Consider the following 16,293-nt stretch of genomic DNA (forward strand, 5'->3'; position numbering starts at 1 on the left):
ACGTGTTAAAATATGTTCTCTCCATCAAACAGCACTTGCTAGGACATTTTCTGAAAAAACTATTTTACTTTCATAGGAGGGCTAATCATTTACTGTATATAACAAGAGAGCACATTTTAATCATAAAAATATGAACAGGATGTTTAAAAAAATATGTTTATGATTTACACACGGCATGCCATCATATCTGAAGACAAAAAGACATTGAGCAAGACTGTTTTTTTAAGTGGCTTTTATATTGTCGACACACTTTATGTTCAGACATATAATAAGACTGCAATATTGATGTAAAATTGTGTGACATCATATAAAAATAAACCATTGATCTACAAATCCGTTTTTCATGCATAATGTCTGTTCATGAAATGTCATGACGCATCATGAGATTGTCCATAAGGCATTTCATAGGTCATAAAGCATTCATGTCTTCACAAACACTGTACCCTGCATAAAAGAGAAACTCTTGATTGTCTTCATCACAGGAAAAGAGTGCGCTTGAATTAAACAGTTGCATAGCAACAAACCAAAAAGAGAATGAAAATGACATACAGCTGCTTACGAAAATGATCCGATTGGTTTAACCCCTATTTCTGTGATGCATAAAGAGATTAAACAAGCTACAAACTTGGACACAGATATCAAACATCAAGTGAAGATTGAAAAATAGCAGACACATACAGTATAATTGAGAGACAAATAAAAACTTCATTCAATCAGAGTCAAAGAGCGACACTGACCTCTAGAGGAATTGTTAGGTATTACATTCTATAGGTAGTAAGGAGTTCATGTTAAAAAAAAGTTCTGCATCAGTTAAAGGGCCGTTTTCACATATGCTTTGCCACACAGTAACGTGAAGGTTGACGCATTTAGATGAAACATCCTGATTTAAATATCATATATGTAGCGTATATGTAGACAATTTGAGATGAAAGGGAAAAGACATCTGACCAGTTGGGGTCAGTACATAAACTTGTATGTATTTTTTGTCAACTTGTGTTTAAATGTTTGCTAAGTTATCAAAAATTCTCTATATTTTGATGTTTTATGAATGCGTAGCCTCTCTGAAATCACTTTCAGGATGAAATGCAAATGTTTTTCTGAAAGATAAACTTTCAGATGCAGCCCTGATATGACTTTTACTTTGAAATCATTTGACTAAGACTTTATCAGACACTTCTGACTTTATCAAAACTTTACTTTCCTCCCTGAATTCATAATAAAAGGCACATATGGTGGCCATGATTAAAATAATATGTTTTTCTATATCAAGGCCCTGGTTGATATATATATTTGCAAAACTATTCCTTTAATTTGGAATCTGCAACATTAAAGGGATAGTTCGTCTGTCTATTGTTGAGCACATAAGAAAACATTTTGAAGAATTCTAGAAATCTGTGGCCATTATTGACTCCCATAGTAGGAAAAGCTAATACTATGGAAGTAAATAGTTTGGGGTTTCCAAAATATATTCTAGAGAAACCCGTTTGTGGCAAGTCACACGTGGAGGGTGAGTAAATGGGTGAACTATCGCTTTAATGTATTTTAACTTGTTCAATTCATCCAAAAGGCCACTGCCACAACAGAGACAGTCTGAAGCGTTCAAGTCATCAATAAGTGAAAAAAGAGACAAAAAAGCCACAGCTCTGTCCAAAATAACCTTGAAAAATAAATGTAAAAATCCTGTTTGACAAAAAGCACATTTTAAGGCCGTTCTGCCACATTTATAAAAAAAAAAAAAGTGGCATGGAGCTTCACAGAGAATATGTGAATATACAAGTTTCCTTTAAGACACATTTATAAAAACACACAATAAAATATAAACTTTCGCATTCTGTTCAGGCTATTTCATATTTACAAGGAAGAACAGACATTAAAATATCAATAATTATCAATGTACAGGACAAAACGAGTATTCACAAATCTGCAGTGATGATGGATTCGCTGTACATCAGTCTGTTAGTGTCAGCCAGCAGTGCCGCCTGACTTGGGTCTATTTGCATGGCCTTCTGTGCCATATGTCCAAAAACTGGCAGTGTACCACCTGGCACTGCTGTCATGGGTGTCAGAGTGACACAATGAGAAAGCAGTGGTGTGTTGGCGTCATGATTGGAGCCTGTGGAGGGCACGCTGGTCACGTGACCCGTGCTGGTGGAGCCGCTGGCACTACTGGGCGACCGGCTTTTGGGTGGAGGGCAATGCTGCACCACCTGTGGTGGGCCTTGAGATGCAGCGAAATGGGCAGCAGGAAATGCGGCGTATCCCGTAGGAATAGGGTATCCATTCACAGGTATAAAACGTTGGCTTTGTGGCATTGGTGCCGCCATGAAGCCTGTAATCTGTCCAGGTTGGAGGCTCTGTGGAGCTCCATAGATGTAGCCGGCATAGCGTGGGCTGCTGAGGTTGCTGACAGGACTGGCACTCAGAGAGGTAGTCTGGGTGGTGGCGTTGCCTCCAGATGGCGTGCTGGAGCTGGCATGAGAGGACAGACCCTCCCAAGCCCGTAGACGTGTATGGATGTCTTTAAATCTCGGCCGGCGAGCAGGACCTTCTTGCCAACACTCAGTCATCAGGGCATACATGCGAGGAGGGCAATCCTCTGGACAGGGCAACAGCTGCCTCTTTCGTACCATCTCCATCACCTCCTGATTGCTGAAGCCATAATAAGGCTGCAAACCAAAGCTGAAGATCTCCCATAAAACCACACCAAACGCCCAAACGTCAGAATCTGTGCTGTATTTCCCATAAACTATGGCCTCTGGTGGCATCCAGCGAATAGGGAGGAGGGTGTTGGGTTGGACTCTGTAATAATCAGAGGAGTAGATTTCTCTAGACAACCCAAGGTCGGAGATTTTGATGTGCAGTTGTTCGCCAACTAGGATGTTACGTGCTGCAAGATCTTTGTGGATGAAAAAATGGCTGGCCAGGTATTCCATTCCAGCCGCCACCTGAATGGCCAGGTGAAGGAAGTCTCCGTGGTCGAGGCTGGACTTGACAGTGCCGTCTTCGTCGCTGCTGCAGCCCACATCTGAATGTGGAGAGCGCATGATGAGGAACTCGTGGAGGTCGCCTTGGGCCAGGAACTCGAAGAGCATGCAGACGGGCTGCTCTTGGGTCACTACACCCAGGAGACAAACCACATTAGGGTGGTGAAGTTCTGCCAAGACGGATGCTTCCTGCTGGAAATCGCCCCAGTGTTGTGCACTGGAGATGTCCTTCAGGGTTTTTATGGCCACAAGTTGAGCGTGCTCCATGCCGGGCAGGTACAGGTGGCCTTTGTAGATCTTACCGAAGGCACTCTCGCCCAGCTCCTCCATGAAGCGCACCGCAGACAGAGGAAGCTCCTTGGCTTTACTCTAGAGAAAAGAAGCAAATAGACAGATAAGTATGGCTTGGCAAATTTGTTATGGAATTTATCAGACAAAAATTAATTGTGTATATTTAGTGACACTTTTTTAACTGTTATAAACATCCTTCATAGGTTTTTGTATCCGCCCAATAACCAAACATCTGTGAGCCGAGAAAAACTTTACTATTAACTACTATTAAGAGGATAAGATGACAGTTCAAAACTGGCTGCTAAATATATGTACACTATTAGTAATGGTTAATCTACACATTTGCCTTATTAAAATAATCTACAGTTTTTAATCTTGTAATTGATCATTTTTAGAGATATGGTCTGTTTTTACTCCTTTTTCTGTCATTTATTTCTCATTTGCAGAAACAGTGTATGATAAATAAAATAATTGTTAAAAGTTAAATTATGTATTGTTTGTCGCACTCCAGATTGATAAAGGAACTAAGCCGAAAAGAAAATTAATGAATTGTTTGTTGCATATAGTTAACTATTTATATATATATATATTTATATATATATATATATATATATATATATATATATATATATATATATATATATATATATATATATATATATATATATATATATATATATATATAAACAAACTTAACAATTTGGAAATGAAAAAAAAAATCTGTTCATCATATATTACATTACATTTATATCATTAAAATGTTTAAATCTATTATTATAATAAAATATACAAACAAACCAGTTAAAGGCTTTCATTATTTAAAAAAACTTTTTAGTTTTAAGTTTAATAGCTTACATGTTCATTTGATAATACCCAAGGTCCTTTAAATAAACATTACTGAAAATTAAATTGCATTAATTAGGTAAGTCCAGATCTGATCACGTGATAGGAAATCAGGCCCGATCACGTGGTTTCAGAATCGGACGTTGCCTCCCGATCAGCACTCGAATATATATGTATATATATTCTCATTATTTTTTACATATTTATAGTTTTGTGGTGGCACAGAGTTAGACCTCTTTCTTGACTTCACACAAAAACAGCAATGTGTGCGGCATGACATCGCTTTATTGCAAAGACCCTATTGGTTAAATGCCGGCAAAGTAGAACACGGAAGCAACTTGAAATTGCGAGTATGGCTGGTGGCATTATAAAAGTAATTCATTCATTAATTCATTCATTCATTAAGGATTAATATTAAAATTACATTAAATCTATCCAAATAAAATGAAATAGAGTATTTTACAATATGACTTAAGTGAATGCTTTAACATGTCATTATTTGTTCCATTTTAAATTCACAAAGTAACCCTTTGCAGTTGCAGCGGCATTTTTCATCTTCTGCTCAGTTGCTGAAAAACAAGACATTCTACGACCTCAACCACTGACCACAGAAATGCATAAAACCTCTGTTGGCTCCTAAAATATTCTCACTGTCATGTACATTTATGTAGTTGGCAGCAGCAGTCTCACCACATACTTGACAATCACTGTGACTCTACTGTTTATCCCCTATATGTGAAACATAGATGTAAGAAGCATGGATAATGATGTTTCATGGGAAAGAAACTGTTCTGTTCAACGCAAAAGAAGATATTTAAAAAGATGCTAGACAGCCTGTGTAATGCATTGCAGTAGGGCTGAACAATATTGGAAAAATCTAGCATTGGATTAGTTTTTGATTTTGCGATATGAATACGATTTCACCAGATGACTTAATATCTTTATTTGGAAATAAATGACTATGTTAGATGGATTGGCATGATTCTGCTGTGGGATAGCATCTCCAAAAAATCTAATAAACAATCTAAAAATATTCCGGGATCCCCTCACACATTTTCATTGCAGTCCGTGCTATTTGCAGTGTGTTTCTGTATTTGCATGTGTTGTGAGTATTTTCATGCCTAACAATCTATGAATACAATCAAGGAAAAGATTGAAAAAGTGTTTAATTGTTTTCAGAGTCTAACAGTATTCAAGTACAATAAGGGAATGATAAAAATAAAAGTAATTCAATAAAGTTAATCATAGTTAAATGTACAAATGATACAATTTATTATTGAATGAATGTTACTGAATGCATTACTGGAGGCGACAGCACTATACTGCACCACCACGTTGCCCTCTTTATAAGTGTTTTCATACATAAATAAAATGAAGGCACAGAACAGATTCACATCTAAGAGCAAGGGGCATCCCCTGGAGGTTCGATATTATGGGTTGCACATAGGGAGGTTTGGCTCTTTGATGTTTATTGCCACCCTTCGTAGAAAGATTAAAAATACAGGAGAAAAATGTGAAAATACCTTTACGGCACCTTACAGTGGGATACAATTGTAAAATACGGGAGAATCCCAGGAAAAACGGGAGGGTTGACAGGTATGCATATAATCTGAACAACAGTATTTTATGTAAAGTTTGTGGACACCATCAGCCATTGACCTCCACAGTATTTGTTTTTCCCACCACGAATATCAATGGTCAACAGGTTTTAACTTTCGTCAAAATATCTACTTTTGAAACTCAAAAAGCTTTGGAACCAACATAGAATAAGTAAACAGTGAATAAACGTATATTTATGGGTGAACTATTCCTGTAAAATAGAAATGAATAGTGTCTCAATAAAAGATAGGAGCCTCTTTCTTTGAAAGAAGCAGATGTTTCACGTTAGCGTCAACTTTGCCTGAGGCCAAACATGTCTCATCGCTGTTTTAGATATTACTTGAGTGAGTGGTGACCTTAATCTAAACTTTGGCTTGTAGTCGCGAGTGTAAAAAAAAAAAGGTCTCAATCTGTTACAGACACAAACAGCACTTCAGGGTGTCAAAATATCTGATTAATACTGAAACTGAGTGAAACTACCATCATCTCATCAAAATATTTGTTTGTAAAAATGTCACTCTAACCAGTTACCAAGATGAAAAGGCAGAATGAATGAAAAATCTCATTTGATTCTTCTTTGAATGATTTGAGGGGAATGATAACAGTCTGATTATATTTAGATTGCTCTCCGGGCCTGGAAGAGATTGCCTCCATATGCTCATCCCCTCATGCCGTTTTCCTCCTGTTTGTGCAGCCCCTGAACCCTCCCCATCACCCAGGAATGCACACTAATTCAAACGTTATGAGAATGACACACTACTCCATAAGATAAAACGTAGAAAAATAAAACACAGCACGGGAGAGATGAGAGAGACACCTGGTGATAGTGCTGCTTATATACACATGCAGTCTGTGTTATTTTAACACCCGACTAACTAAAGGAATCAGGCCAGTTAGAAATGTGTTAAATGTCGCTTTCAGAGTATTTAGAGCAGGGATTGCTACACTTGTAGTTCAGGTATGTTGCTTTGTTTGAATCGGATTCAAAAAAGAAAATGATCCTGGTTTACCTACTGTACTTAAACCCATACACATGCACACACACTCACACAGAAATGGCTTTTATGATAAAAAAGGGTGTGTATAATTAGTGACAATAGCTGCCTAACATCCAAAAGAGTGCTGTGTGCTGGGCTAAACATATTTTTTGTAATAAGAAAATGTGTAAGGAATCAAAACAATGGTTCTCCTTCATTGCACATAGTAACAAAGATATCCTGCAAGACATTTTTCTGATAACTGTATTGAACCGTAATGGGCCTCAGTATAGTGTACTTCAACTAAAACTGAAGAATGAACTGACAGGACATCATTTTGAACAATTGTTCAGTTTTTTTGACAGATTAAAACAGCTTCAATAAGCTATTTTTCTATAAGGATGGGCAGAGCTATCCTGCTACTGATATTTGAGATTCCAATGTAGGCATAGTATCACATTAATACTAGCCTGACGAGATGGTTAAGCCCTGTAATCAACACTAAAGAACATTCTTACAAAAAAAAGAAATATTACTTTGATTTATAGTGTATCATTAGTTATTGTGTATTTACAAGTTACATATACATATACGCTGCCACAGAGTCTTAATTACAAACAGGAAACTGCATGTTCCTTAAAGCGGTAGTCCACTACGATATCATATTTTATACTTTAGTAAAAACATCTCTGAATGTAATACGCTTAAAGTTCAATGCAAAGGGGGACATTAGCTTTTACAGCGTTAGCTTAGCCAAGTGTACAGAGAACACAGTTTGGGGACTACAGAAAAAATACACCGGGGTTAATGATGTCATAAACAGTATTTACACAGCAGAGGCATAGTCCGTGCAAGAAGAGGCATGGCACTTCCTGGTGACATGGAGCTGATCCATGAATCACAGCACACTATGTTAGCTGACCAATCAGTGCCTCTTGAGGGTGGGCTTTCGGAGGAACTAGGAAATATGATACTTGTTTTCATGTCAGCTGAGTAGCAGTATATAATTAAAGTAGGATATTTGAAAAAATAACGTGATTTCTTTTACAAATATAGAATGAGCACACATTGTTTTGCACCCAATAAACACAACCAAGCCTTACAAATACACTCTGGACCACCCCTTTATGCACAGAGATAAAACAAGACAAGCATCTGTTCTAACTGTATTTGTTTTGTTGAAGTTAACAGAATTATAGCTACTATCAGTTGCATCTATACAAATATATTAACAGCTCACCTTTGGTTTGTAGGCTGTGAGCATGGACATCTCCACGTTCTGGCCACGAACGGGTTTGGGCTGACGTGGTGCTGGTGGACGTGAGGCTTTCTGGTTGTTTCGACAAACACAGATGAAAAAGAACAGCAGAGCAATAGCCAGTGGTATAGCCACACTTGGTACCAGGATGTACAGGATTCCCATACTGTTGCTGCTGCTGCCATGCTTGGGCAAATCTGAAGACAATCAATACACAAACATATTGAGTAAAACAATGAGTTGTAGCAAACATAATTTTTCAGAATTGTTTGCATTTTATTAAGATTTGGCTTAAAAATAATGTTTTTTTTTTTTATCTCTGGCAGTCTACTGAAATAAAGATCAAAATAATATGACTTGTAGTCTTCTATTTTTTATTTTCATGACACTTGAAATAGGATGTCTATTGTTGTAAACAAAACAAAATGACAGAAATATGTCACAAAAATACTTAAATATCAAAGTTAATTCAAAATATGTATACTGAACATAATAGTGCAGCCATGTAACAGAATCATTTAAAATAGTATAGTAATAGTAACAATCATTTACAATAGTATAGTAATAGTATAATATAATAATAATAATAATACTGGTGCAATAAATCATGGCATAAAGTCCTTTAACAAATTCATTAAAACTTACAGAGCATTACACGCCTTGTTAGACAATTGTGACTAGAGAATGCAAATCTGAGCCTAGCTTATGGCAGTATGAGCGGTGTGTCTTACCGCATGGAGGAATGTCACAGAGCTCCATGCGCACAGCCTCATCGAGGGTGAAACACCAGGGAGCGTCGTGCTTGTTTCCGGGGTTGCGGCAGTAGGAATGTCCCCCGTTGAGTTCTGGGTAACGCATGGCCAGGAAGGTGTGACTATGGGGATACTGAGAGTTCCACGGCTGACACTGACGACCAGATTTAGTCACACTGACTGTGCCACGGTAGTCTGAACCACTGTTGTTGTAACATTTGTGACCTAAAATAGAAAGACATGAAGATAATTGATTTCTTTTCTGTTAAATCATGTTTTTTCAAGTCTTTTTCAGCAGTTTTTGCAATTACTAGCTCATTTGCTCTTTTTTTAGTACAAATCTCAAAATATTCTTGTGTCAAGATGTGTTAATTTAATAAGTGACTTAAAATAGAATGAAAGAACTCTTCCTCAGGCTATCCAAGATGTTTGTTCAGTAGAAAACTAAAATTTTTAGCTGAAACAGGTTATTAAGTAATAAATTGCAAGGCAATGACTACTACTAATTTGAGAGTACAAAAAAAACATACAGTGGGGAAAAAGTATTTAACGTCATTTTTTTTCTGGGAATAATATTTCTAAAGGAGCTGTTGACATGGAATTGAACCAGATTTTGGTAAAAACACCAAACAAAAGAAACATAAAAATAAAACGAAACAAAAAAAAAAACTGTTATATGTAATAACAATAAGATGACACAAGGAGAAAGTACTGAACTACTGAAATGTATTTAATACTTTATATAAAAGTCTTTTTTGGTGATGGCAGCTTAAAGACGCCTCTCATATGGAGAATGAAGTGTGAGTGTAAAAATCTTAATCGTTCTGTGGGTTCAATCTATCAAATCTGAAATTTTATCTTGTATTTTGTATTAGATTCGAGTCAAATGATTGGCTGGACCATTCTACAGCTTGATTTTCTTATTCTGAAGCAATTGAGAATTTCCTTGGCTATGTTTTGGATCATTGTCTTGCTGAAATGTCCACTCTGGTTTCATCTTCATCATCCTGGTGATGTAGATTAAACTGAAGCAGCTAATATTAATTTACAATGATGAAGGGCAGAGGGTTACTGAAGAACTACTGAGACATTTCAGTTGCTGTCTGGGCTTTCACAGCCTTCCTACAGCTCCCTTTCTTCATGCGTTCAATACTTTTTTCCTGTGTCATTTCATGTTATTACACGTAACTTAATTTCTAAACTATTTAATATTGTTTTATATATTAATTTTTTTGGTTGTTACCAATATCTGGTGAAAATTTCAAGTCAATAACATATTTAGAAATATGTTTTCTGAGAAAATGGTGACGTGTGCAATAATTATTTCCCCCACTGTATGAAAAAGGCAAACTAATAACCATTGCTCTGTGATGATGTGCTAGGAATCTAGGAGTCTATGTGAGAAACATTGAATAGGCAGTGTTTTTGAATAGCCGTTGACTTTTTTGAATTACAAAAATTAAATTACACAAATAGTTTTTGGTGAACTGTGACTTTTAAATATTAAGTCTTGATTTATGAAAGATTTATAAAAATTAATTTGAGATTGTGCTTAAAAATAGAATGAAATACAAATGTGCAAGATTTACGATAAACAATTCCAGCAGAAAGCACAAATCTTTTTTCTGTTGTCATTGGCAGATATTTTTCCTCTTTATTTTCCTAAATAAATTAAAAATGTATTTGTTAATTAAATTTGGATGCCTAATAAATCATACCCGCTTGATCCTTTAAGTCACAATTGTATGTATTTTATATAAAAAAGGGAAAAATCCAAGATATTTGGATAAACCTTATTTAGGAAAAATAGTTTTTTCTTCTGTCATTGGTAGATATTATTTCTCGTTTTAAACAAAAACTTCTTTTTTTTTTTTGAAATCAGGTATTAATACCTTGTATCATCTCACGTTTAGATATTTGTACAAGAAAACAATTTTTGCTTTATTTTAATAACAACCCAAAAGACCTACTTTTATTAATGGTCTCCGCTATAGGAATGCCAATCCTCATGCAGTTTGCAGCCTCGGGACTGTCCAAAGTGGCCAGATCTTCACATTTAGGCAGTTTGAGCCGTTTAAGAATGAGAGGGTTTGATCGAGCGATGATGTACTCAGTTTTACATAGGTCATTCTCCAGAATCTCACACTCATCTTTACATAAGTCCCGCGGCTTGTCCATGCCAGAGCTGCGGTCGCATGTCGGGAAGGCAAAGTGACACAGGGATGGGATGGCAAACTGGGAACAGCGATCGGACAGGTGATTGGAGGTGCCAATCATGGTGAATGCCGCTGAAAAAAAAAAGGTCAGAGGTTTACACCATTGTGGTTTTTAACAAGCTATGTTAAAGTCTTGTGTATTTGAGGGGAATTATAGTTTAGACACAAATAACAAAAACACAAAAGTTCTGGTCAATTGTTGTGGTTTTGCAAGAAGTCATGCGGTTCAGAACAAACTGACTGCTCACTACTGAGGGGTAACCACAGTGAATGCTTGTGTGATGTAAAGGGATACAACTGGAAACTTTCTCACAGTAAACTGTAAGACAAGTCCAATCCAAAACTAAAACCAGGCTTAGTTTAGTTTATGTGTGCATTATACCAAGATTTACTGTATCCTTAAAGGCACAGTGTGTACTTTTCACTGTGAATCTAGAGTGTGTGATATCATTTGTATGTGGACACAGGACATGTTACGTGTTAATAGGTAAACTGCTATAAAACATTTAGCACAATGCAAGTACATTAGTCAGCACATTATAAAACTCCTATGTATGTGTTTTGTACATATTACAAAACACATACATATTGTGCCTTTAAACACAAAAACTGCCTCATACTTTTTCTAAAAAATGAAGAGGGATGAAACAGATAGTAAAACCTTGGTAAATAAATAAGATGGTACTGAACGATCATGATATTTACATGTAACGTGCTAATATTCAATAGTACTATATACTGTGATAATAATAAACATGAGCATGGTTTTTTTTTATTGTGGGCACTTCAAAATTCATCTATTCATTCATTTTTTTTTTGACTCAGTCCCTTTATCAATCTGGGGTTGCCAAAGCAGAACCAACCGCCAGCTTATCCAGCAGATTTTTTGTTAACGCAGCGGATGCCCTTCCAGTCGCAACCCACCACCGGGAAACACATATATACTTACAGTATGCGCACACACAAATACACTATGGACAATTTAGCGTAGCCAATTCACCTGTACCACATGTCTTTGGACTGTGGGGGAAACCGGAGCACACGGAGGACCTCACGCAAACGCAGGGGGAACATGCAAACTCCACACAGAAACGCCAACTGACCCAGCCGAGGCTCGAACCAGCGACCTTCTTGCTGTGAGGCGAAAGCACTACCTACTGCGCCGCCGCACTTCAAAATACTGTGAACAATTATTTATTATTTAAACCTTTAGACATCCTTTATACATTTTTATAAATAAAGAACATTCACACTGTTATATTTGCAGTTTTGTTCATCACAGAACCAAAATGCTTGGTTAATAGACTATTTATTTTCAATTGTTTCATGGTAATCTGGGATATGACATGCCTAAGATTTTGACAATGTTTTGAATGATTCTTAATAGTTCTGTGATTTAACACTTTACAAAAAGGCTCCATTGATTTAAGATTTAATTAAACTATAATAAAGACGAACACTACTTGCAAAGCATTTAAATAAAGCAAATTTCTTAGATAAAGTTTAATGACCTATTAATATAAAATTATTTTTTATTTTGTTTTAATAGAGCCAATAACTAATAGTAATAATAATAGCTAAGAGCTATACATTTTTAAACTAACAACATTAACGTAATATCTATAACAAATTATGTAAGGTAAATTGTTTGTAGTGTATGAGTGTGAATGAGTGTGTATGGGTGTTTCCCAGAGATGGATTGCAGCTGGAAGGGCATCCGCTGCGTTAAACATGTGCTGGATAAGTTGGTGGTTCGTTCCGCTGTGGCGACCCCGGATTAATAAAGGGACTAAGCCGAAAAGAAAATGAATTAATTAATTAATTAATGAAATTTTGCACTGCTGATTTTAGTTAACACATTCACGAATGCTTACTAACAAGGCCTTCTTGTAAAGCACTACCTATTGTATTTATACTTACAATTAGTTTAAATACTTATATTGAAACGGAAACATTTGTTTACACTGAACATTTATGTAATATAAAGTAATACATAAATATAAGTTCCTTTTTTATTATATCTGTTTAAAGTAATTTTTTAATATCATGATTGCTTTCAGCAATTATCACATTCACAACAAGAAAACCATCATATGCCTATTTGCATGCTAAAACATATAGAACACCATTACAGCAAATGTCCATCAACACAGGCTAGCTGCCTAAAGCTATCTTACATAAGGCTTCATACTGATTTTATCAGCTCCGTTTCAGTTGATGTCTGTACAATGCAGTGCTTTTGAAATGCCTTTTGTAAGCACTGAACGTTTCTTTGGAGGAATACCTGTGATTTGGGTCTCAATCTCGCCTTGCATCTGCAGCGAGTCCACAAAAATGCTCCTGTTTCCTATGAAGCGAGCGCACGCAATCCCTCTGTATGGCTGGCAGAAACCCTCCTCGTCAAAATCCTCTCTAAAAACAAAGTAAAAATGAAATATACGTGTTATTTATGGTCATTTAGATTAGCATATTATATATTTAAACATCATGCCTACTTTCCCAACAGTGTTTTTGTAAGGCTGTAAGTCTAACTCCAAACACTAGATGGCAGTAAGCGCCACTGGATCGCACAAAAAATGCACACAATCTAACAAAAAATAATCTTGCATATTTAATCAGCCTATACAATAAATACAAAGCCAACATATGAAAAAATACATTCAAATGGAATATCATACAGGTCCTGGATATATCATTTAAAGCATTCAACATATCATAAATAGTAAAAAAAAGACGTTTTATCCTACGTCTGTATGTCATGCCCTGTAATTTAAACCATATGAACGGGTGGTTCTTTTAAAGCGTATGTCATCCATATATACACTATGAGAAAGAAGCAAAGACTGAGTCACTGCTAGACTCTGGTGATTTGCAATGTGGTAAACCAAAACTATTTGACTTAATGTGAAATACAAAATGAGAGAAAGCAGCGATATGAAGAGTCCAAATAAATAGAAAAAATAAATTCTTTATTAATTAAAATGGTTGCTGGTGTTAATGAAAAGCAGACACGTGAAAGGTCAGAGGTCAAAAGTCAGAGCATTTTCTGAGGAGCAAATGTCAATCCAGACATTAGCACTCAATCTGGGTATGATTGGAATGGTAAACACGCTTACTATCGACTGAATACCAGACATCATATACTGCATGCTATCAATAATTCTCAATAAAAGAATCAGCACTATTCAATGACCTTATATACACCATAACATCATACAAGTTTAAAAATATTATAAATGTGACTATAAATGTCACTATATATATGCTAATTTGGTGTTTAATAAATCGGTTTACTTCTTCTCACAGCTAAAAATGGTGCTATATTTTTCCTAATATAAATACACCATGATTCATTTTTTTCCCTACAGTGTTTAAAATGTGTTTATTTTTTAAGTAAAATAAATTTTAAAAATGTGTAAAAAGTTTTTTGTAAGCATATAGTTCTTCTATACATTACATTTCAATTTTGCTTAAGTTGAATTTAGTGTAGCAATATATTATTAGGCAACCAATAAATCTTGTCAAAAGTGATAATGACATAAAAGGCACTATTTATAGTCAGCTACAAAATACTCAATAACTGCCACTTAAACCTTTACCATTCGCCACTACAAAGATATAAAAAAATCCAATCACCTTCATCATTAAGGGGAGAGCGGGGTACAAAGTAACACTTTTTGGTTGTGGTCAAATAATAAACACTGAGGAAGGCTTTGTGCCGAAACGTCTGTCTTTTAATCACCCGTAAAATGTAATAAAAAATAAAAAATAAAAACAGTACGAAGCAATTGAGTGCGAATCATTACCTTTTTTCAAATAATAAACAAAGTAATGTGGTGAGACAAACCATATTTTTTACCATTTTTTTTACCAACACACAAACCTTTCCTACAAATGAGCACTGAAATTATGATCGCCGGACCTATGGTTCCTTTGCAGTATTGCCAAAAGTGCCAGGAGTAAAAATGTTACTATTTACCCCACCTGCGGGGCAACTTGTAACAGACAGGGGGTTAATTGTAACATGCTTACAAAGGCAGATTTCACCCAATTAATTTAATTTCTATTTACTTTAAATAGTAGCTATATCATTTCCTCAGTTATTGGCTCAGTTTTTTTATTCTACATGGCACAGTAAGTTTATTTATTTATTTGTTTATTGGATAAACACATTATTATCCATTTATCCATTATTATACAATGCATTTATTTGCATTATTAGCAATAAAATATATTTTTTTCTATTAAAAATAAATTTTCTATTAAAAAAACATTTTTATTTAAAGAGTTCCCAACATTACACTCAAAATTAAAAAAAAACATTTTGTTAGTTTAATTGGTGTGCAACAGTGTGTAGCTTAATTGTAACACCTTGTTACAACTAACCTCGAGGTGTTGTGTTTTTCTTAACACTGGCTAGCAGTCACTGTGTTTTTTACATGTATTAAAATGTTTTGATCTTTTAGCCTAGAAGACAGTAATCACAGCAATATAAGATTTTACTTACATACTCTCAGATATATGTTTTAAATAAAAAAGTAAACTATAATAAACACCACTTTTATGCTGCAAAAATGGTTTCTCCTGTGTTTCTCATCCAAATTTTTCAGAACTTTTACAATAATTGGCAGGAAGATGTCTGACGACATTGTGGTGAAAACCTCGGAAGAATGCCATGATAAACCCTGAGCAAATACCTTAAAACTCTGTGTTACATTTAACCCCACGTTACTTTATGCCCCGCGCTCCCCTAAAAGTTTTTAATCATTAAAATGGAATTTCTTTGACCCACATATATGAAATTATACACTGAAATATATCTCAGCTTCATGTAACGAATAGTAAAGTTCTGTTTTGTAAAGATGAATAATTTTTTTTCCCAAAAGATGATCCTGTCAAAAATGATGGAAGAAATATTTCAAATCTGAAAATGTGTGCTTGTTCAGGCCAGCAGTGGCAGACACAGGAAAAGTTTCACAGTTCTCCAGCATGTGCGTCACAGGAGAATGCGATGGTAACTGTGGCCTCCCACAGAAAGCTAAATGACAAGGAGCAACATTTGTTGTGGAGAATTACAAACTATTTTTGCATAATATTATTTTTTTCAACCCTCTCCTTCCTTTACACGCTCTCCTTCTGTCTTACACATGGCTGTTTCTAATTGTAGATACTGCACATTTGGTATCCAAACTCAATTCTTCAATTCTTTGAAATGGCTTTATTTGTATTTATTTTAATAATGTGTGAGTCATTGTCAGGATGTTACAGGCCATAAAAATAAAATATTGTTGCAAAAATGTCTTATACAGTGTAAAATATCTTGTTGAAAGAGTTAATACATTTTTCTAGTCATCTCAGCTTACATCAATCAAA

The 16,293-nt window shown here is 35.4% G+C and overlaps 1 protein-coding gene across 2 annotated transcripts in view; it reads right to left on the minus strand.

The window, feature by feature from the left end:
* Window positions 1-282: 282 nt before the first annotated feature.
* The window catches only part of ror1 (receptor tyrosine kinase-like orphan receptor 1), a 199,159-nt gene continuing 183,148 nt past the window's right edge, over window positions 283-16,293 (minus strand). The window contains exons 1-6 of one of the 2 annotated variants that reach the window (XM_087257555.1): window positions 13,416-13,482; window positions 13,205-13,332; window positions 10,675-10,992; window positions 8,684-8,929; window positions 7,935-8,149; window positions 283-3,353 (exon numbers count right to left, since the gene is read on the minus strand). In XM_087257555.1, coding sequence (XP_087113681.1) covers window positions 1,914-3,353; window positions 7,935-8,149; window positions 8,684-8,929; window positions 10,675-10,992; window positions 13,205-13,235 — 2,250 coding nt within the window. In that variant the 5' untranslated portion in view covers window positions 13,236-13,332; window positions 13,416-13,482 and the 3' untranslated portion in view covers window positions 283-1,913. Of the gene's footprint in view, window positions 3,354-7,934; window positions 8,150-8,683; window positions 8,930-10,674; window positions 10,993-13,204; window positions 13,333-13,415; window positions 13,483-16,293 lie in introns of those variants that run through there. The other variant, XM_087257554.1, reaches the window with a different exon arrangement.

This window comes from Danio rerio, chromosome 6 (assembly GCF_052040795.2).
Source record: "Danio rerio strain M-AB ecotype USA chromosome 6, GRCz13ab, whole genome shotgun sequence".
Lineage (NCBI taxonomy): Eukaryota > Metazoa > Chordata > Actinopteri > Cypriniformes > Danionidae > Danio > Danio rerio.